The sequence below is a fragment of the Callorhinchus milii genome, unplaced genomic scaffold (genome assembly GCF_018977255.1).
Source record: "Callorhinchus milii isolate IMCB2004 unplaced genomic scaffold, IMCB_Cmil_1.0 Scaffold3, whole genome shotgun sequence".
NCBI lineage: Eukaryota > Metazoa > Chordata > Chondrichthyes > Chimaeriformes > Callorhinchidae > Callorhinchus > Callorhinchus milii.
This window is the reverse complement of record NW_024704744.1, coordinates 60,032,719-60,054,446: the sequence shown is the minus strand read 5'-3', so window position 1 is coordinate 60,054,446 and position 21,728 is coordinate 60,032,719. Positions and strand designations below refer to the sequence as shown.

At 43.1% G+C, this 21,728-nt stretch overlaps 1 protein-coding gene across 2 annotated transcripts in view; it reads left to right on the top strand.

Moving 5' to 3' along the window:
* Window positions 1–21,728, top strand: part of smyd3 (SET and MYND domain containing 3) — a 400,254-nt gene that overhangs the window by 105,494 nt on the left and 273,032 nt on the right. For both annotated transcript variants that reach the window (XM_042332902.1, XM_007898399.2), the window contains exon 5: window positions 815–951. In XM_042332902.1, the coding sequence (XP_042188836.1) occupies window positions 815–951 (137 nt within the window). The remainder of the gene's footprint in view (window positions 1–814; window positions 952–21,728) is intronic.

Genomic DNA, 21,728 nt, shown 5'->3' with positions numbered 1-21,728 from the left:
CTCCCTTGCCTCCTTGAAGGCATGTCTCAGAGGATCCTCCTCTTTGACTGTGCCTTTGGCCACTCTCCTACCCGTTCTGCCCTCCCCTCTTTGACCCCCCCCCCACCGCTTGGGTCTGAATCTCTGACTGTTCAACGCCCTGGGATGCCCTCCCAATGTGAAAGGTGTTTACAAATGTAATTTTGTATTGTACACAATGCAGAGAAGAAGAATTTTCATTTGTTTGCTCTCAGCCATCTGTTCCAAAGGCTCATCGTTACGGTGTGATGTGCTGTCATCGAGTCTTGTCCTCCAACACAAGTGAAGCATCCATAGACTCCACTCGTTCACTGCAGAGCAAATCATCCAGAACTGTTGGCTCTGATTACTACACATAATAAATAAATGCACTGAGCCTTTGAGATTGACAAGGTACCAGTGTTCATCCTTACATCTATGCTGTAGTAATTTTATGCTAGACGGATGTTTCTCAATTGGTTTACTTTTGCCAGTGGCTCCGTCTTGTATAAACCCAAACAAATCACGCTGTTTGCATCCAATAATTGAAGAAAACAAACCCTTCCTGTAGCACTCTACCACTTTTTGATTTATTTTCCCTTTTCAGAGTCTCTTGTCTCTTTTTTTCTCAGCGCTGAGTTGAGTCGTCAGAATGTGCTGTGTGCTTCATGTATGTTATTTAACTGTCAGTCTTGTGAAAGATGTGCGTTTGTCCCCACTTCAAATTGAATTGGGGAGTGGATGTGTCTAGACAGCACAGATGCATGAGACACATCTTTTCATGGTTGATGTTTGAGTTTCGCTCATTCTTTCCCAGATATCAAAGAGATGAATGAAGAGATGATAGAAGGCCTCAGGCATCTTACAGCCATGCTACAATTTTATATGAAAGAGGAAATTGAGGATACATCCCAGCTGCCTCCAGGTTTAAATCCTCTGCATCTCTTCGGTCAAGTAAGTTAGAAACCTTAGACCTACTGTTACGGTGTTTTCTCTGAATAATCTGGCATTGCTAGTTAGTAGTGAAGTAGTTTGGTATATTACTGATCTGATGCAGTATCATTAAGCCAAGTCTCTGTGCACTTTAGCAGATAAATGCACCTGACAGCAAATTGCTTCTGCTTTAATGGAAAACACTGTAATCACGTTTACATGCTTTCTCGGGTCCAAGTAAGATGTTGTGTTACATATTGCCTACTACCTGACAATCTGCAAGCTAAGGGCCTTTGAGTTGTGGGACAGCTATTTATTGGCATGGCTGGAAATGCATAACACTCAGTCTCTGGGGTCCTTTATCTTATTTTGTGAGCTCTAATGCCACTCTGCATTAACAGAAGTGGCCAAGAAAACTGCCATCAAAGAAATAGTTTGCGGTCAATTAATGCGTATTCACTGAAAAAAATATTTATGAAATGAATTACCTTTTCAGTGTGTATTGCAAATAATACAAGATAGCTGTCAGTGGATTAAGTCAATCCAATCTCTGGGTTTGCAGGGAGAATATTAACAATTTTAGCTTCCTTCTCATGGTTTGTCATTTGAGGCCTTCAATTGAAATGCTGCGTTTGTAATTCTCTTAGAGCGATGGTATCTCTGCATTTAATATATACCTATTATTGAAAATCACAGTGAGCCGCTCTCCTAGTTGCGTGATCTCGATTATGGCAGGGTTTTTATTGCTGAACTCTCTTCCCCCTTGCTTCATGTGCACACCAGCAGAGACTGTAAAATGACTGATGAAAACAGGCATGTCCGTGCAATGACTGGTAACTAGAAATGCAGACAAACTGTGTGTAACTGGAAGACGGAATGCTTGCTTTGTAATGTATTGCAATTTTTAACCAGCAAGATAGATGTTCAGGTGTAATACAAATGAAATATTGTGCTGATGTTGTCATTAAGTAAAGCTTCTCAGTATGGATGTCACTCTTGTGAGATTTGCTGCAAATGTATCATGAAATTCCATGCCTAAGATGGTTGTAGTTGGTTTGTGGTTTGAGTGACTTTGCACTGAAATAGCACCTTTGATTTATATCATCTGAACTAAACTATAATCTATCCATTGTCATATTTCAATGCCAGTGCGTGATTTAAACACATCGGCTTTAAACTGAACGTTTCTTCAGTTGGTGCTTGTGCAATGGCCAAGGTAAATTGTGGTCAAATTGTGGTCCTGTAGAGGCGAATAGTTTTCTGTATTAGGGGTGGTGGTCAACGTGACGTACGTTTGTGGAGTCCTGTAGCTCAGTGGTTAGAGCACTCGCTTTGCAAGCGAGAGACCTGAGTTCATTTCCAGGCAGAGGGCGAAACCTTGGGCAAGTTTCCTTACTCCACACGCCTAATAATAATCCCTCCAAAACCAAAAACAATAATAAATTGGTCATTTTCAATCTACGACTGTTTGTGGGACATTGTTGTGCGCAATTGGCTGCCGCGTTCTCCCACAAATATACAGTCAATTCACTTTACAGTGTTCTGTGAAGCACTTTGGGACGTCCTCCCGACGTGAAAAGCGCTATATCAAATGCAAGGATTATTATTATTATTATTATTATTACTTCCCATTGCCGGGAGGAGTTTCCTATTTTTGTGCTTTGAATTCCTTATTCAGAAAATCAGTCAATAGATTCCATATGTCATGGTCATTAGTCATAACAGTGGTAACCTCCCACCAAACCCATGTGTCCAAGATAAGTTACCAGCAACCATATTATGAGGATTGTTACAGCTGCAAGTCATTTATGTGATTGTCTGAATTATTCAGCGACCTACACTGCCCATTGTGCGTTCTTCCTTCCACTCCTGGTGACTTGGCTGCTTTAGACCTACGTTGTGTCGGGCAGAAAGAGCGAAAGCTTTATACTGTACAACGAGTGATATTGGGATTTTCCTGATTTCATTCTTACCCATCCCAACATCTCCAGTTCGTATCTGCCAAGCCCCCACACCATTGGGTGCGGTGTTCCTCAGGGATCTATCTTTTTTCCTCTTCTCTTTACTCCTCACCTACATGTTCCCGCTCGGCGATGTCATCCGGAGGCATTGGGTTAACTTCCACATGTGTATGGACACCCGACTCTATCTCTCTGCCGCCACTTCTGACCGATTGCCTGTCGGACATCAAGTCCTGGATGAGAGGTGTTGAATGTCGACCAGACACAGGCTCTCCTGCATGGCTCCCGTCATTGCCTTCTCACCTCAGTTGCTGACAGCATCAGTCTACATGGATACACACTCCACCTCAAGCACCCAGTACAGAACCTGGTGTTTTGTTCAACTCTCAGTTATCCTTTAAACTCCACATCAATGCCTTGACCTGTTCAGCCTTCTCCCACCTCCACAGCATTGCCTGCCTCCGTCACTGCCTCTCCCCTCGGGACCCTTATTCCTGCTTTCTCACATTAAAGGTTTGACTGCATCATCTCTGCTCGCTTGACTTCCCAACTCTTCCCTTCACCAAACTGCAGCTCGTGTCCTCTCCTGCACCAGGCTCCTCAAGCCTATCACCCACATCCTCGCCCAGTTCCACAGCCCCCAGAGGACTGAGTTCAAGATCCTCGTCCTCACTTTTAAAGTGCAGTGGACTGTGTATATTGTAGACAAACACGGCAATTTGCACATAGCGATGTCCCTCAAACTACCTTGAAATGAATGGATGAAAGAGGGATGCCTCATATTGAAAATAAATGCAAATAGAAATTTACATTTATATAGTGCCTTTCAGGTTAGGAGGATGTCCCAAGGCACTTAACAATCCTGGTTTTGTACCCGACCTGGGGGGTGAAAGGGGCTGAAAACCCACCTACAGATGGTGGGGCGAGCAGGGAATGTGAAACAGGCTGGTGCTTGCTGAACAAAGGAAACAAACAGGTGGGAACAGCTTGAGGACATCGCAGAGGTAGGGGGTGAGACAAGACCATGGAGGCATTTAAAGAAGAGGATGAGGATGTTGAACTCAGTCTGCTGAGGGAATGGGGAGCCAGTGGGTCAGGGCGAGGATGGGTTGATAGGTTCGCAGAGCCTAGTGCGAGAAAGGACACAAATTGCAGAGTTCTACAATTGTCTGCAGAAATAATGAGACGTAACAAATAAGTAATGCCTTAAAAAGTTAAATGTAAATGGCTTTGAGATAGTTCTCTTAGTTATCTAGGTGGTTGATATTGCTATTGACTCGGTGACACTGTGAAGTAGCCCTGAATCATCCTACGAATGATCTCCGACTTGTGTCAATTTAATTAATTTATTAATTAAATTTGATGTTTACTTTGATAATGCAATCCACCTCTGGAGCATGTAGCCTGGCAGGGAGCTGTTTAACTTAACACTGGAGTACTGGCGAGTATCCAGATATCAGAATAGCTGGGGCAGTCCAAATTGGCTGTCACGCTTGTCTGCAAGTATACAGTCACCACACTTCAGAAAATCTCTGAAAAGCTGTGAGATGTTTTGACGTGTTAAACCCTGTATCAATTGCAATTTAATTTATATTAATTTAAGATGGTACTTGCTCCTCATGTTCTCAAAGGCAGCAGCGAGCAGTTTAAAGTCCGTTCACGGAACCTGGACAGGAGACTTATTTACTTTTCAATAAAACTTCCAAAATTGAACAGACATGTCAAGAGTCATGTAAAATAAAACTGCTTTATTAGCTGCGATTAAGTACAAAAGGGTAATGTCATTTGATAACCATGGTTTAATCATAGATGCATTCACTGGGCATAATAATTTCATCATGGGTGAGAGATTAACATCCAAACTATTGATAACTTCTTCAACGTTGACTGAAACCCCACATTTGTTTAGTTCAGAATTAATCCTGCGAGGGTGTGTGCAATATCACACAACCTATAAAAAGGTGATCAACAGCTAATCTAAGGGGTCAGGGGAGAGGAGGGCAGGCCGGATGTGCACATGCCATTCGTGGTATAAACAATTCAGCGCTGTAAGCAAACACGTTTTAACAGGGATGTTCTTTACTTACTCAGTCAGATATACCAATGACCACGTGCTCCTCAGCCAACTGGAGCCTTGGCTCAACGATTTTTTTATGTAATACTAGCTGTACCTGTTGCAGTTTCGCTTGCAACCAAAGGATCCAATATGGAATGCAGATTGACACACAGACAGACATTTTGTCTTTATCTAAAGTCAGCTGGGAGGACTCCTGTGGGAGGACTCCTTTTGACCGTGCTGTTCATTGAGTTGGCAACTCATTTTGGTGCGTTGTTGGAGTCCTTTCAACATTGAAGTGCAGCTGAGCTGTTCTTCAGTTTAATTTAATTGGCCCTTTCTCTATTCTCTGACAAAAATGCATTTTTAATCAGTATTGCTATATTACATTACTCCCTTTCTTTGGTCTATCTGTCCAGCCATACAGAACAGTCGATTAATACAACTTAATATATTGTAGACAAAACACAAAATACTGCAGGTGCTGCTGACTGAGTATCTCACTTCCTCTCACCCCACCTCCTGTAAAGACTCCATTCCCTTTTCCCAGTTTCTCCACCTCCGCCGCATCTGCTCTGACGAAGCCGCCTTTCACGCCAGAGCAGCTGAAATGTCTTCCTTTTTCCTCAATCAAGGATTCCCACCCACTGTAGTAGGTAGGGCCCTTGACTGTGTCCGTCCTATTTCCCGCAACTCTGTCCTCACCCCTTCCCCCTCTTCCCAGAACCGTGATAGGGTATCCCTGGTCCTCACTCTCCACCCCACCAGCCTCAACATCCAACAAATAATTCTCTGCCATTTCTGGCACCTCCAGTGTGACCCAACTACTGAACATATCTTTCCCTCCCCTTTGTTCTGCATCATTGACACCGCTTTAACCCATCACCCCCTGTCCTCTACCCCATTTTCTCCTTTGTGTTTCTTGCCCTGCCTCCCCCCTCTCTGTTAGCCTTTAAAAGTCTCTACCTCCCAACATGCCCCAGTTCTGACCAAGTGTTTTGGACCCGAAACGTTGACTCACTTTCCTTTCTCCATAGATGCTGCCTGACCTGTTGAGTGTTCCCAGCGACTTCTGTTTTTGTTTTTCTAATATATTGTACCTCTCTGGAAATGTTTATTTAGTTGCTGTCACAGGTCAATGCAAATATTGCAGGGAATAGTTTCAGCAACTTCTGCAGCCCATTAAAGACCGTTGCAACTGGGCTGTTTAATTTGGAGTTGCTCGTTAATTGACCTGCCGGATCTGTGCTTTTATTAAAAAAAATCCTGTCGCAAATTTTACATAACCTTTTTTTTCCCATGGCGCTGTAACACTAATTCATTAAGTGACCTGTCAACTTCAGATATGTGTTGCTCCCTTCCTGCCAATATCCTGAGGTGGTTATACATGTTGATTCATGATGCAAACTAATAGAGGAGATTTGTTTCTGGTAATGTGAAGGACTACATCCCTTGTTTTTCTGCTCTGATCTAAATGTTCAGATTAAATGGATTTAATGCTGTTTTTGAGGTGTGGATTTTTGGAGTGCTCTGACTTGGCACTAAGTCCAGTCTGCTTACCAGACTGCTAGATCTACGATGTGCTGAACTGGGCTCAAACTCTGTCCGGAAAACAGCTGTTGCCAAAGTGATCGTGTCAGAGGTGTTGTATGCAAGCAAAAGAGAAGGGAGGTTCTCCCAATGCCTTGGCTAACAATCCTCCAAATAAAATGGGTCCTTCATTTCCTGGCTGTTTGTGAGATATTGCTGTGCGCATATTGGCTGCCCCGTTCGCCTACAAAGTACACAGTTCACTACACATTACAGTAAATCCTATGAAGTGAATTGAGACGTCCTGATGTGAAAGGCGCTCTATCAAATGTAAGGATTTATTATTTTAAAAACTTTGCAAGTTTACTTTCCTGGTCGATGCTGCCCAATTAATGGGCATGAAACTGGGAAAAGGCCGTGAGGACAGAATTGAGCTCAGTCGTTACGCCCCTACAGCTGAACAGCTTGCTGGCTGGCAAGCAGGAAACATGGCCTCTTGGGTGAGGTGCTGGAGCCATATCTCAGCATCAGTTGGTGCCTTCTGGGAGGAAGAGAGAGAAAGAGCAGAAAAGGCGCCAATAATTATTAAATCTGTAAAAAGAGGCGCCAAGCTCTGCAGTCGTTCACATCCGCAGTTGAGAGGTGGCAGCCGTAATAGCCAACACCCTTGGATCCAAAGCCTGTAAATGCAATCTCAGTGACCTTCTCAACTTTGAGCTGCTCCTTAGTGTTGTCACTTCCTGTTCTTTTTCCTTCCACTTTCCACAATCAGTCAACACCTTCCTCTGTGATACTGTGTCCTGCAATATTTGACCTTCCTTTCGGCTGTCAAACATGTCTCTCCCTCTTCTCTTTCTCTAGGTCCCACCAGGGTAAATATCTGGCCTGTGGTCATGCGCTGCAGTCAGTGCATGTAAAGCGCCTTAAAATGCCTCCAGTCTTTTATGTGCCACTGTGCATCTGCTCTATCTTTCACACTCATATAAAACAGTCAATCACTTGTGCTGTTTGATCTCCAAGAACCGCTTCCATTTATATTGCGCCCTTCATGCAGGAAAGCATCTTGGAACACTGAAACATGTGATACGTGATTGAGAGACATGTGAAGCTGTTGGTTGGTGAAGCAGTTTTTGATGCTGGTAAACTCATATTTTGCCTAATCTTGATCTCCAACTTTAATTATAAATGAAGTAGCGGATACTAATTTTGAATGAGTTTCCTAGGATTCTGTGGTGCAGTGTCAGCAGCCTGCTTCACGTCCCCTGCCTTGCCCTTCCCACCATTGGCATGTGGACCTTCAGCCTCTTTGCCCCCACCCTCTGGAACTCCATCCCACAGTCCCTCTGCCTCGCCCTCTCCTTCAAGACCCGTCTTAAAACCTTCCTTCTCGACCGTGCCTTTGGTCACTCTCCTACCCCGCCCCTCCGCTCCCTCCACTCCGCCTGATCCCAACCAGCAGCTCGGATGCAGACCCCTGACTGTCCAATGCCTTGGGACATCCTCCTGACATGAAAGGCGCTATACACATGTCATTTGTTGTTGTTTCTGGGGATGACGGTCAGCGGTTGATGAACTGTCAATAGTTGCTTTGTATAGGGTGTGTTCTGTTTTTTTAGTTTTAAAGTACTGATTTATACTGGGTTTGGTGTACGGACACCGTCCCCCAGTGCTATTGTCAACTGAGCGAGGAGATGTCCTTGCTGCTGACAAACACTGCTGTGCATTGTAACGATATTAGCGGTGGTCGCCAGAAGTCTTTCATCTGCGCTTGCGGCCAGCGCATAAACTTGGATGTGATAAGCCCTGTGACTTCACCATTATAGGTGTTCAAACCTTGTTTTTGGTTACCTCACCTCAGTTTGAGCTATTTTTTTTTCTTCATGTTGCGAAGAGACTCTGAAAATGTGCCGATATTATTAACATCCGTCCCACTTTTCAGGAGCTAAGATTATGAATGCAGGAGAAGTGAGGTGATTTAAAACGTCTCTGTGTACTGCCTTGCCTTGTCCCTGCTGAGTGAGACTGTGACCTCATGCACACATGCGTGGATGTGCCTCAAAATCGTCCTGGGTGCAAATGTTTGTTTATATTGAAATAAAGCAATATAAATAAGTGAGGCATTTGACAGCTGGGTCTATAAAAATGAAATATGACTTTTCAATATTTGTCAAAATGATTTAACGTTGAGGCACCTTTCATACAGTTTATATGCCCTGTTTTGTATGCTGCAGTTGCTTGGGAGCGTTGCTGTTTGCTTGGGAGCACCGAAATGGGCTGCTGTTGGTATTCACATCTAAGATTCAGTTCAGACTTAAAGAAATTATTGAATGTTTTGCCACTGTGTAGAAATGAACATTATTCCAGTGATTGCGCTATTTTTATCTTTCTTGTATGTATCTGGAGTTGTGTATGGAAATAAATGGAGGCTGAAGAATAAATCTATCCAGAACTTGTGACTTGCATATTCGCTTCAGTAGCCATAGGGCCACAATGCATTTATTTATCGCAATATAGTCACCGCAGTATATTTACAGTATATCCTGTGAAGTGCCTTGAGATTTCTCAATGATGTGATAAGGTGTTATATCAAATGCAACGATTGTTGTTATCTAGCACTGGCTAGTTCATCAACAGCGCTTGGGAACTAGGTCACATATTACACTACAGAGACAACCACAGAGGATCGACTTGATTCCATTTGATAAAGTGCCTTATCACGTTGCTGAAACGCCTCAAAGAGCTTCACAGGATATACTGTAAAATGGATTGACTGCATATTTTGTGGGAGAAAAGCCCACAATAATGATATAATAATAATAATCCTTGCATTTGCTAGAGTGCCTTTCACGTCGGGAGGACGTCTCAAAGCATTTCACAGAATATACTGTAAAGCAGTGCTGGCCACCCCATGACTCATGGGGCCGTCAAGAACTGGCCCCCGAACACTCTCACTAGTCTTGGTGATTCTGTTTTAAATCAGTGTTGTGTTTCCAGTAACTACTGAGTGGCGATGTTCATGGTGTGGCCATAAATCGAGAAATATTCAATCAAGAAAACTTATTTGGTTTGCCGACCAAAACAGTTGGCCCCACTGCTGTAAAGTGCAGTGACTGTGTGTTTTGTGGGTGAATGATGACTTAGAGTTGCTGCGAATAATCACCGGGCAGAATCTCTCTTTTTCATGAATACATTGAGAACATTGGGAATGACAGAAGGCGAAATACAAGCCCATTCCTTTCTCAGATCAAGGGAAACCTGACCTGCTGTGGACTTTGTCACACCTATTGTATCTTGTGAGAGAAAGTTGTGCGTGGGTACCCCCATATCACAGACACAGTGATGAAGCAAAAAATGAGCGATAATCATTCATCCTCTTACCACCACTATTCCACCACTGTTCATCATTTTTAAAGTCCTGGCTTGTGTCCCCATTTATCTTTTTTCCCAATACAATACATGTCTAATACAAATGTACATAACACTTTCCATATCAGGAGGATGTCCCAAGGCATGTCCTGGCTTGGCTCCCGAATAAATAACAGTTTAACTCTCTGAGCTTTTCTTCATAACTTAATCTCAGAATCATCCTTGTTGCTCTTCTCTGAACCCTCTCCAGGGGTTCATTGCTCTGTTGAAATGAGAGTCCCCAAATGAGGGCAATTTTACATTATTTTTTAATTAATACATCTGGAAGCCATTGACTTAATGGGACACTGTTTCAACTCATTCTGTTTCCGGAGCAGTGATCCCTCAAGTTGGAGTAACAACAACAAGAAGATTACATTTGTATAGCACCCTTCATGTTGGGAGGGCATCCCAAGGCGCTGGACAGTGTACAGCATTTCAGACCCGAGGCTGGGGTCAGGAGGGGAGGGGAAGGGGGGTGACCGATGGCATGGTCGAAGAGGAGGGTTTTGAGGCGAGACTTGAAGGAGGCTAAGGAGGCGGAGTGATTGGGGATGGAATTCCAGAGGTTGGTGACAGAGTGGCTGAAGGCTTTCCCGCCAATAGTGGGGCAGGTGGGTCGGGGGACCTGGAGCAGGCCAGGACCGGCTGAGTGGAGGGAACGGGTGGGTTGGTAGGGTGTTAGGAGGTCACAGAGGTAGGGTTGGGCGAGGTCATGGAGGGCTTTGTATGTGAGGACCAGGATCTTGAACTGGATTCTCTGAAGAATAGGGAACCAGTGAAGTCGGGCGAGAGTGGGGGAGATGGGGTCACAAAGTTTGGTGTGGGAGAGGACATGGGCTGCAAAGTCCTGGATTATCTGCAGCCTATGGAGGGAGGAGTTGGGAAGGCCGCCAAGCAGGATCTGGAGGTGATGAAGGCATGAACAAGAGTTTCAGCGGCCTGAGGGGTGAGGTAGTGAAGGAGTCGGACGATGTTACGGAGGTGAGGGAAGGCAGAGTGGGAGATGGCTTGAATGTGGGGGAGAAAAGACAGTTGAGGGTCGAACAAGACACCCAGGTTCCTGACTGGTTTGGTGAGTTGTAGTGTGCAACCATGGAGGTTGATGTTGCCGGAGCCTGAGCTACAGAGGCGCTGACGTGAGCCAATCAGGAGGGCCTCAGTCTTGTTCACATTCAACTGTAGGAAGTTTGTCCTCATCCACGACTTGATGTCCGAGAGGCAGTCTGTCAGGACAGCAGTGGTCCTGGAGTTGAAGGTGGAGGCAGAAAGATAGAGTTGGGTGTCATCTGCATACATATGGATGTGAGGACCTGGGTGATGTACTTCCAGGTACAGGGAGGAGTCCCACTGGGATTTCTTAATTAGGAAATCTAGCAAGATGTACTGCAATATTGACCCTGTATTCTAAATGTGGCTTCACTAGTGATCTATATAAAGTTAGAAAGACTTTTTTAGACTTGCCCTCAAGTTACAGTTAGTATTTGATTGGTTTTGTTAACAGCATCAGGACTTTGGCCGGAAACATTCAGTGACCAACCAGCAATCACACCCATACTCATCCCTCAGCTTCAGCTCTGCTTTTGGGCAGCCATCCCCTGTTCATTTCAAAATAAACAATGGCAGTTTGCACTTTTCAAGCACCTTTCATTAAGGAGAATATCTCAGAGCTGAGAATATCTCAATGCTCAAAATGTCTCCAAGCTTTCCCAATGGTGCAGTGGGAGCTCTAACCTCAAATTGACTCAATTCCTTGTGCTTCACATAAGATTAAATCAATGTACCAGAAGATTCCTCTGGTGTCTCAAAGGAGGTTTTTGTTTTGCTTTCTCCCACCTCCACTGGTTTGTAAAAAGAGCGTGCAAGTAAATTGAGTAAGAAAGTAGCACTCGTGGCAGGAACTGAAGCCTGGGTCTACTCATGGTAACTGTGCAAAAATGTGTAGCCGCCAAATTGGCAATAAGGTTGACAACTTTGCTTCCCGAAAGGAAGCTGATAGTCAGACTGTACCTTCACTGTTCAGTTTCTGCACCCCCATTCCCTCTACTCTTCATTACATGATCCAAGTTTATAGCACCACACGTGCACATGCCTGCTTTGAATGAGCCACTGTTTTGGCTGCTCATTAAATTTACCACTGGTTTAGAAATTACTGCCATTGATGTTTGTTTTGGCTCCAACATGTTTGTTCAGTTTACACACGAAGTGGAAGTTAACTAACTTAGACATGCTGGGCTATAAAGTGTATCCTTTTTCATTGCATGTCACTAACCAAAATATATCCAGTAACACAAGGGAACATTGAAGGACATTCATAAAGTTTTTGTTATGTCACCGTTTTAGTCACGAAAGCCCTGTAAAGTAATCAGTATAAATAATTAAGTTTGAAATGTAATATATCTTTATGCATAGCCTTTTTTTTAATATATTTCCCTTTTTTTTAAGTAGCTTATGTTTTTTTGTCCTTATATGTGGGTTCGCCACATTGCACTGAGGGAACTCACCGCTAACGGTTTTGGAGCAGAAGGGCAGGGACAGAGTGAGTTGAGCACAGGCTACTAAAAGTGCTAGTCGTAACCCAGATTCACAAAGGATTCCCACTGGTAACCAGTTGTATGTCACACTGACCCACAGCTATGCTCTCAGCGATTTTCTTCCAGGAGAGTTTGGAATGGAATTTACGTGTGTTGGTTGGCACGATGTACATCTAGTTACTGTTAATCTGTCTGAGCCACTGTACACAAATGTAGTGCTCAGCCTTTCTAATTATGAACCACACAATTCTAAACACTATTTGGATTACATTACTATGCTATGATTCAGGAAGTTGGCTTGTTAATGTCAGTTTGTGGAGTCCTGTAGCTCAGTGGTTAGCGCGCTCGCTTTGCAAGTGAGAGACCCGAGTTCAATTCCAGGCAGGGCGAAACCTTGGGCAAGTTTCCTTACTCCACACGCCTAATAATAATCCCTCCAAAACAATAATGAATTGGTCATTTTCAATCTACAACTGGTTGTGGGACATTGCTGTGCGCAATTGGCTGCTGCGTTCGCCCACAAATATACAGTCAATTCACTTTACAGTGTGTTCTGTGAAGCGCTTTGGGACGTCCTCCCGACGTGAAAAGCGCTATATCAAATGCAAGGATTATTATTATTATTATTATTATTCTGTGCTTTGATTCTGGCTCGACTGAGATTTTGAGGTGATGATATTTTTGGAATGCCTCCTCCTAGATACTGAATCGTTTTTTAATTCGGCAATTAAAAAAAATAGATTAACATTGTGGTTTACTGTAACACGGTGGGAAATGTCGGCTGCTCAGAGATCTGATTACAACACGTTGACCCCGGGATCGTTCATAATCCAGTCAATAAAATAGATTTATTTTAAAAGAATTTTGCCAAATGGTTCGGGTGAGATCTGACCGATGTAAACAGCACTCGCTAGCTGATTTTTCTGCAGTTAATTCTTCTGATTCCAAAAAACATACACCAACTAATTTGAATTCGGAACACTTTGGATGTGCTATTATCCATGTGTGAAAGAAGAAAAAAGAAAGAACTTACATTTTATACAGCTTTGTGTGTCATTCATCACAGCTGATCCTGATACAGTCTTCACTCAAAATCTAGAAGTGGGGGTGTTCGTTGGCTTGGCTGATATCCCCCTACCCAAGCCCAGACCAGTTGCAGTGTTCCAGCTGTGGATGGATGTGCTATTACTCATACATGAAAGAGCATGTGTTGTTCTTTGCCCCAGCTGTGCTCAGCCAACTCAATGTAGAGTGGGATTTGAACTTGCAATATAGCGATCTGTGTGGCTCTTGGTTACACTGAGTGATACCTGTAGCCACCAAGTCATGCCCAGGAGCTCGGAGATATTATTAATAAAGTTGCCCTGCGAAGGTACAGCTAATAAGTCTAAATTGTGGCCAAGGTAAAGGTTTTTTTTTTAAAAAAAGACAAATCTTAATTTTCTCTGTATTTTTTTCATTCCTGCTGCATTGGTTAGCCAGAAGAAAGCAATCATATCTATTCAAATGACTTATTCGTGTTTTTATGGGGGTAGAGATGGGGAGTGGGGGGAGGAGACAAGGGAGGAGGAAGAATAATCCATCAGCAGACAGCTCATTTATCAGTAGAAACTGGAATTGTTCCAGGTCTTGGATGCTAACGTATAACTTCCAAATACAGTCCATTGCCATTTAGATGTAGGCTAATGGTTTTCCCATTGCAAGACTGGGTTGAATGTGAATTTTCTTCTTGAATGAAAGTACAATATTAATCCTGGTAGATATTTTTTATTGAAAGATATTCAGCTACTGAAAATGTTATCATCCCCAATAGAATTATTACTACTAATAATAACTGTTAATAGAATTATTACTAGCTGGCTCTGGTCTTATACACGTCCCTCTTCCCTTCTGCTCCTGTACTTTCAGCCACTATGAAACTGTGGAACTCTCTGCCTCAATCCCTGTGCCTCGTCCCCCACTCCTTGCCAGATCCCATTTAAAGACCTTCCACTTTGACCTGCCTATGGTCACCACTTTTCTCTCCCCGGCTCGGCGTCAAGCTCCGCCACTGTTAAGTGCTTTGAGACTGCTCCGCATGAAAGGTGTTATACAAATGCAAATTGTTGTTGTACTGTTACAAAGTGTTAATTACCTCTACTAATAATAATTTCTTCTGTCCTTGCTGTGAAACACACTGACTCTTCAAATAATTCAGTGGGTCTGCTTCTCGGAGTGAAACTCCTTTTTGGTAGATACCTAAAACGGGTAAAGTGAATGGGACAGCACTTGGAAGCAAACCAAGCTTATCCAAGAACAGATTTCGTATTCCTTTACTCACAGAGGTTTCAAAGATATTCCTAAAACAAGGACGATTTGAGTTTAGATAGAGTGGAGTTTTGTCGATCCATTTTCAGGTTAGTCTGAATTTGATAGGACTGCAGGAACTTGATGAAATCACAGTAATACAATATGTCCAAATGGTTAAGTTGCTGAATTGTACCGTGCACGTGTGATGGTATTTGTATTTGTGCCACCAGTAAGAAATGTCTTTACTTGTGACTCTATACTAATCATAGAACACATCCAGTTTACTTCTATAATTCATTTTTTTGTTCTCAAAACAACCCAAATGTTTTGTGGAAAGTGTAAATAAACCAAAAGCAGTTTAATTTGTCTTAACAAATTTCTAAAACATTGAATGTGCTGAGGATCTATTTTGAATGTCTCAAAGACTAATTGTGATGTGTTTTAGGTAAATTTGAAAATTACATATTTAATCTATTAAAGCTACAAATTAAGAGACCTATACATTTAATATAATCAAGATAGGAAACATTAAAGTTGGGACTTCTTTATGGGGGGGGGGGAAAACTCAAGCTGACATGTTCACTTTCGAATTCTTGTTTGTTTAAACTCATCAGGAGCAAGTATAGATAATGTTCTGATGAGTGCTGGAAGTTAACTTGGGTAAACTACAACATAGTCCAAAGTGATAGGAATTTTCACTTGTGAATCTTGCACAGTATGGTTACGGTAGTATCCAGTGTTGATGCAAAGTATGGACAGAATCATCTACAGTGGAGTCCTGTAGCTCAGTGGTTAGAGCACTCGCTTTGCAAGCGAGAGACCTGAGTTCAATTCCAGGCAGGGCGAAACCTTGGGCAAGTTTCCTTACTCCACACGCCTAATAATAATCCCTCCAAAAACCCAAAACAATAATAAAATTGGTCATTTTCAATCTACGACTGTTTGTGGGACATTGCTGTGCGCAATTGGCTGCCGCGTTTGCCCACAAATATACAGTCAATTCACTTTACAGTGTGTTCTGTGAAGCGCTTTGGGACGTCCTCCCGACGTGAAAAGCGCTATATCAAATGCAAGGATTATTATTATTATGGGGCAATTTCCTATTTTGACGAATTATGAGCCAGATTTGAATGTGTGTATGGGAGAAGAAAGAAAATGTTTTGCTTCTCAGATGGATGTTAGTGAAACGTATATCCATTTTGAACACCCTGCATCAGCATCATGTTCACCTACAGTAGAAGCTATAATAATCCTTACATTCGATACAGTGCTTTTCACATGGGGAAACGTCTCAAAGGGCTTCTCAAGATATACTGTCAAATGTGGTGACTGGGTATTTCATAGGCAGAAGCCTATATATTAATTATTGCCTGTTTAAAAGGGAGGCATAAATGAAGCATTACTGAATAGCACATTCGATTCTTTCTAGCCTAGTAAATTGTCTTAATCTCAGAGTCTGAACATCTCCTCATTGCACTAGTGTGAATTTTTCTGTAGCCTTGCTGACTGAGTTTGTCAATTTGAGTAGTTCTGTGCTGGGGCCCATGCTCACTTGCAACTAGAATGAGACTGGCCAGACTCCCTTCATAGCGCACTGTCAACAGGAGTAGAGTGGATTCCTGTTCATCAGTCTGGACTGGATTCAAGTTCCAGAAGTGAAAAGACAGGACATTATTAAAATGACAAGGTATTTGTCTTGCTATATGAAATGCAACGACTATTCGTACCATTAATTATTATTGTTAAAAGAGGATTGGTGCTGTTACTTTGTTGAGCTGTCTTGGTGTTAAAACAAAATAGTGTCCTGCACCATGGCTGAGGAGAGAGAGGACAATAAATGAATAATCAATAAATAAATTTGATTTGCTATAGCGCCTTTCAAATTGGGATGATGTCTCAAAGTGTAGTGACTGTATTTTGCAGCAGACAGCTTACATATGGCAGTGCCCCCAAAAAGCCATGAAGTAACTGACCAATTTTATCTTGGGAATTTTCGACCAGGACACCTGGGGCAAACTTGCTTTTCTTTTCAAATAGTGTTGCAGGATCTTTAATATCCACCTGAACAGATAGACGAGACCTTGGTTTAATGTCTTACCCAAAGGACTTATACCTCCAACAATGCAGCACAACTGCAATACAGTACATCACCAACACTGCACGAGGAACATAATACAATATAAAATTACATTTGTACAGCACCTTTCATATCAGGAGGACGTCCCAAGGCACTGAACAGTCAGCGATTTGGACCCGAGCTGGGAGTGTTGGGATCAGGAGGGGTGGAGGGCAGGGAGGATAGGAGAGTGGTTGAAGTCACAGTCAAAGAGAGTCTTGAGACATACCTTGAAGAAAGCGAGGGAGCGAGGCGAAGGGAATGTGGGATGGCGTTCCATAGAGTGGAAGCAGAGGGGCTGAAGGCCCGATCATCGAACGTGGGGCAGGCTGAGCGGGGGACGTGGAGCAGGCCGGAGGGAGAGAGGGAGCAGACAGGTTGATATGCCAGTTTATAAATTGCCTTTCTTCAGTTTAAGTCATTAAACCGAATTCCTATTTATCTGTTCAGGTGGATATTAAAGATCCTGCAAAACTATTTGAAAAGAAAAGGGACATCCCACCAGTGTCCTGGTCAAAAATTCCCCAAATCAGTGTCTTGTTAAGAAAAGTGGGTTGCTTCTCGCACTGTTCCCAGATATACATTTCCTGTCCGCTCTCAAATGTCTTTCCTTGTAAATCTAATCCTTTTTCTGTCTGTACATGGAAGTGAAGTGCGAAACAAATAAAAACAAGTTTAAAAAGTTGTAGTTTAATTGAAGCAATCAAGAAATGCAATTGGTTAAAGTGTGTCCCAGACCTCCTCCGTGTGTGGCATCAGTTGAGTGACAGCGCATCTTACTGTACCTTTGTGCAGATATTCGAGACTCAAGGCAGACAAGTTTTAAATCTGCCTTAAGGCAACAGGGGTCATCCTATGGTTTAACCCTTCAACCATGACTGAGAGAGCGCTGTTTGTTCACGCATGGATAAACCCTACTGACTGGCAGAGCACCGTTCCTGAATAATGCACAGAGATGGCACAGAGAATGCTTGAGGAAATGAAAAATATTAATAAGATATAATCGGATGTTTTTGTGTCTGATTTGTTTGCTGAACATTCCTGAGGTATAAACTTCAAAATGCAGGATGAACGCTGAAACACTGCCAAGTTGGCCTCTGTTTAAGTTTTTCTGAAATTGTCTTGCAGACTTCAAAACATTCAGTCACCAGTGACAGCTTTAGTCCAGTACTGTAATTAGAAACTGATGTTAGAGCAGAAAGTATCTTTTTTAGTTGCTCTTAAAATATTCCATGAAATGAAGGACCGAAACGTGCTTTTCTTGGGCTTTTCTGCTGTAATATTTCTATCCAAATTAATCTCACTTGGTGATTATTCGCTAACCTCCATGTGCAAACTGTGCAAGTGCTGTGTGTGGCGCTTCCTCCTGCCTCTCTCTCCCCCCTCCCCTCTGCCCACAGCAATGCTCCTAAACTCACAATGTTTAACCCCTTCCAGGGAGATTGCCAAGCGAGACGGATTGAGAAATCCTTCAGCAGAATGCAACTGCTTTATAATCGGTTCAGAGGAAAGAATGTGCAGGACCGGAAAAGACAATTATAGTCCAGCTGCCTAGTCACAGAGTAAAAACGTATATAATCTTATAGCTCTATCTCAACAGCACCTTAATTGACTAATTTGCTGCATTGCTATGAAATTCCCCCTTGAATTTGCTCATATAAATTTTCTTAGATAATAATATAAATAAATTGCCTTCTTTCTTCCCTCCCCCCTTTTTCTACGAGTGCTATAGATTTGAGAACCCGATATAGCCTTTGACCTCACTGTAACTGGGTTCTTGGACATCACAAGATCACAAAGTTGGTTTGGATGAATGAGGTCCTTCTGATCTCATCCTTCCAGAATACCCACCCTACAGTCCGATCCTCCTTCAATTATAGCATCAAGCTGCTTTTTAAAAATGCTTCCAGTGTCCTGGCCTCAACCACCTTTCCTGTCAATCTGTTCCAATCCTTAATCACCCTCTCGCTTAGGCAAACATTTCTGGTGTCTGTCCTGAAATTGCCTTTTACAACAGTAAACCTATGTCCTTTTGTTCTACTGTCTTGAGTCCACATTGACTAAGTGTCCCTTTTTCATTTTTCTAGCAGCTTTGGTTGGGGTTGTGAATCTGCTGAGCCACGGAACAGTGAGCACAGATACACAGGGGTACAGTGAGCACAGGTACACAGGGGTACAGTGAGCACAGGTACACAGGGGAACAGTGAGCACAGGTACACAGGGGAACAGTGAGCACAGGTACACAGGGGTACAGTGAGCACAGGTACACAGGGGTACAGTGAGCACAGGTACACAGGGGTACAGTGAGCACAGGTACACAGGGGAACAGTGAGCACAGGTACACAGGGGAACAGTGAGCACAGGTACACAGGGGAACAGTGAGCACAGGTACACAGGGGAACAGTGAGCACAGGTACACAGGGGTACAGTGAGCACAGGTACACAGGGGTACAGTGAGCACAGGTACACAGGGGAACAGTGAGCACAGGTACACAGGGGTACAGTGAGCACAGGTACACAGGGGTACAGTGAGCACAGGTACACAGGGGAACAGTGAGCACAGGTACACAGGGGAACAGTGAGCACGGGGATAGAGTGAGCACGGGGAGGAACATGAACATTTCTAACAGAAGCACATTGATATGTTGGAGAATAAAAGGAAGTGTTTCATTTGCATTAGGTCCCAAACAAGAACAGGTGATGCTGCATTGACCAACACCTTAAACAGAGAATACAAATCTCTTTGTGAGCAGTGTTTGCCGCAGACTGAAACTCTCTGCAATCTGTTATGTTATGTGTTTTCTGTGGGGTATGGGGGGAGGTCAGATTATAATAGTGAGGGTGTGGAAAAAAAAGTACTTTGTTTTATTGGCTTTCGAGATTATGGAGTCTATGCAGATCTTTTCCTCAGGAGACATCAATGAGGAGAGGGGGAAGTAAGGTGAGGTCCACAGTGAGGGTAGATTGATATAGATTGTAGAAGGAGTGGATCAGATAGGCTAACTGATCTTCACAGGTTTCATGGTTTAAATTCTAAATTTGTGTTCCTGCATCAGATCACGAGGAGAGGAGAGGAGGTGAGGCGAAGGGATTGAGAGTTGGGGGTTGGGTGGCTGGGGGGTGTAATACCAGAGAGTAGGGGCTGAAGGCTCAGCTGTTGATGGTGAGGCGATGCGTCCGTGCACTCGCTTAAGTGTGCCAAACACAGTGGGGGTGGGTGTGGGAAGTGGGAGAGCCTGGCCGGAGAAGGTGTTAGAGAAAGGGGGGAGGATTTGTAGGTGAAAGTGGAACTTCGTCTGGTTCCCCCGTTACATTTCCCATATGATGCTTTATCGTTCAGCAGTCACTCAGGTCACATTTATGAGTCTTTAACGATCAGGAGATTTAACAGCCCCTTATTCTCCGGCTGCACTTTGTTACGCACTGAATATAAAAGAAGGAGCAGATTTTATTTTAATGCTTTTCTTGTGTCTGAAGAGCAGTAAGGACCTGCAGATTGTTGTTTTGGCAGGGACCCCTGATGGATGATTAGAACGATGTGTTTGTGTTCGGCGTCCCCGGATAGGGGTATTTCAGGGCAGTCTGTTGTGTAACAATGGATCTGAAATTCTGGATCTGGCACGCGCTAATGACTGCCATTTGTTTTTGTAGCTCAGCCTATTATTGCGAGTACGGCAGCTGAATCCAAATGGAAACTTTTATGTAAGAATGAGATCTTTTACAAGAACGTTTTAGTATTTGAAAGCCGAGTGGTATATATACAGTGTATACAACAACGACGACTTGCATTTATATAGCGCCCTTCACGCAGTCCCGGAGCGCTTATGTACAGTATATACTGTATATATACAGTACATTTACTGTATATATCCTATATATATACACCCTTGACTGTTTGTGTTTCATGCACTGGATGTTTTTTTTAAACGACCGGTAATTAGGGACTCCTGGCCTCAGATCAGGATCCGATCAGAATTGTTTAGCTTGGATCAGGACTTTTGGATGATGTCAGTGAATAAATGAGCAGTGGTTTGGACCATTGGAATTCTATGCACGAGTTAGGGATATGTCTGTCTAGAATCAACTGACTTGTAATATGCCAAGTTAATCGTTATCATTGATTCTGACTCCTGGGTGGAGTTTTATCTTGTTTATTTTAAACTCGATGAAAAATACTTTTCCCCCTGAAAAAATAAATAATCCAGAATGGATTTACAAAAGGTTAGGAGAAGGCCTGCAAGCTCAGTGCCCCTACATCCCTGAATAAATACAAATCCTTAGGCTTCCTTTTTATTTGGTGCGGTTTGAGTTTAACAACTCCATTCTTGTAATTGCTATTTATTGACATCTCATGGCTTTGTATGCCAACGGATGCTTGAGATTGTGTCCAGAGTTTAGACCCTCCAGTTATCCTTCTTCTCATCTCTGTCTTAATGATACGCGATGGCAGTGCTGTCTTCGCTGTGTATGTGCTCCAGGCCCAATCGCAGCTTCTTCTCCCATGCACAAATGTATGAGATTGAATCTGAAAGTGAAGTGGCTTCCATACATTGCAAGAATTGCCTGAAATACTGTTTGAAAGGACCAATCGGTCTAAGTGGTTGAAGCAGCAGATACACAGACCAGATGATAAGTAATAATAATAATAATAAATATAATAATGATAATAATAGTTTGGATTTACAGTCCAGCCCTACGTCATTATCACAGTGTTTGGGGTTATTAAACTGCGACTGTGTTATATCGTGGTGCCTACCCACTCCACCCCACTATTGGCAGGAACAATTTCAACCACTTTGACCCCTCTCTCTGGACCTCTAGCCAAGAATCCCTCCATCCTGTCCCCTCCCCCCACCTCTTTGCTTTCAAAACCTCTCTGAAGACCGCTCTCTTTGGCTGCGCCTCCA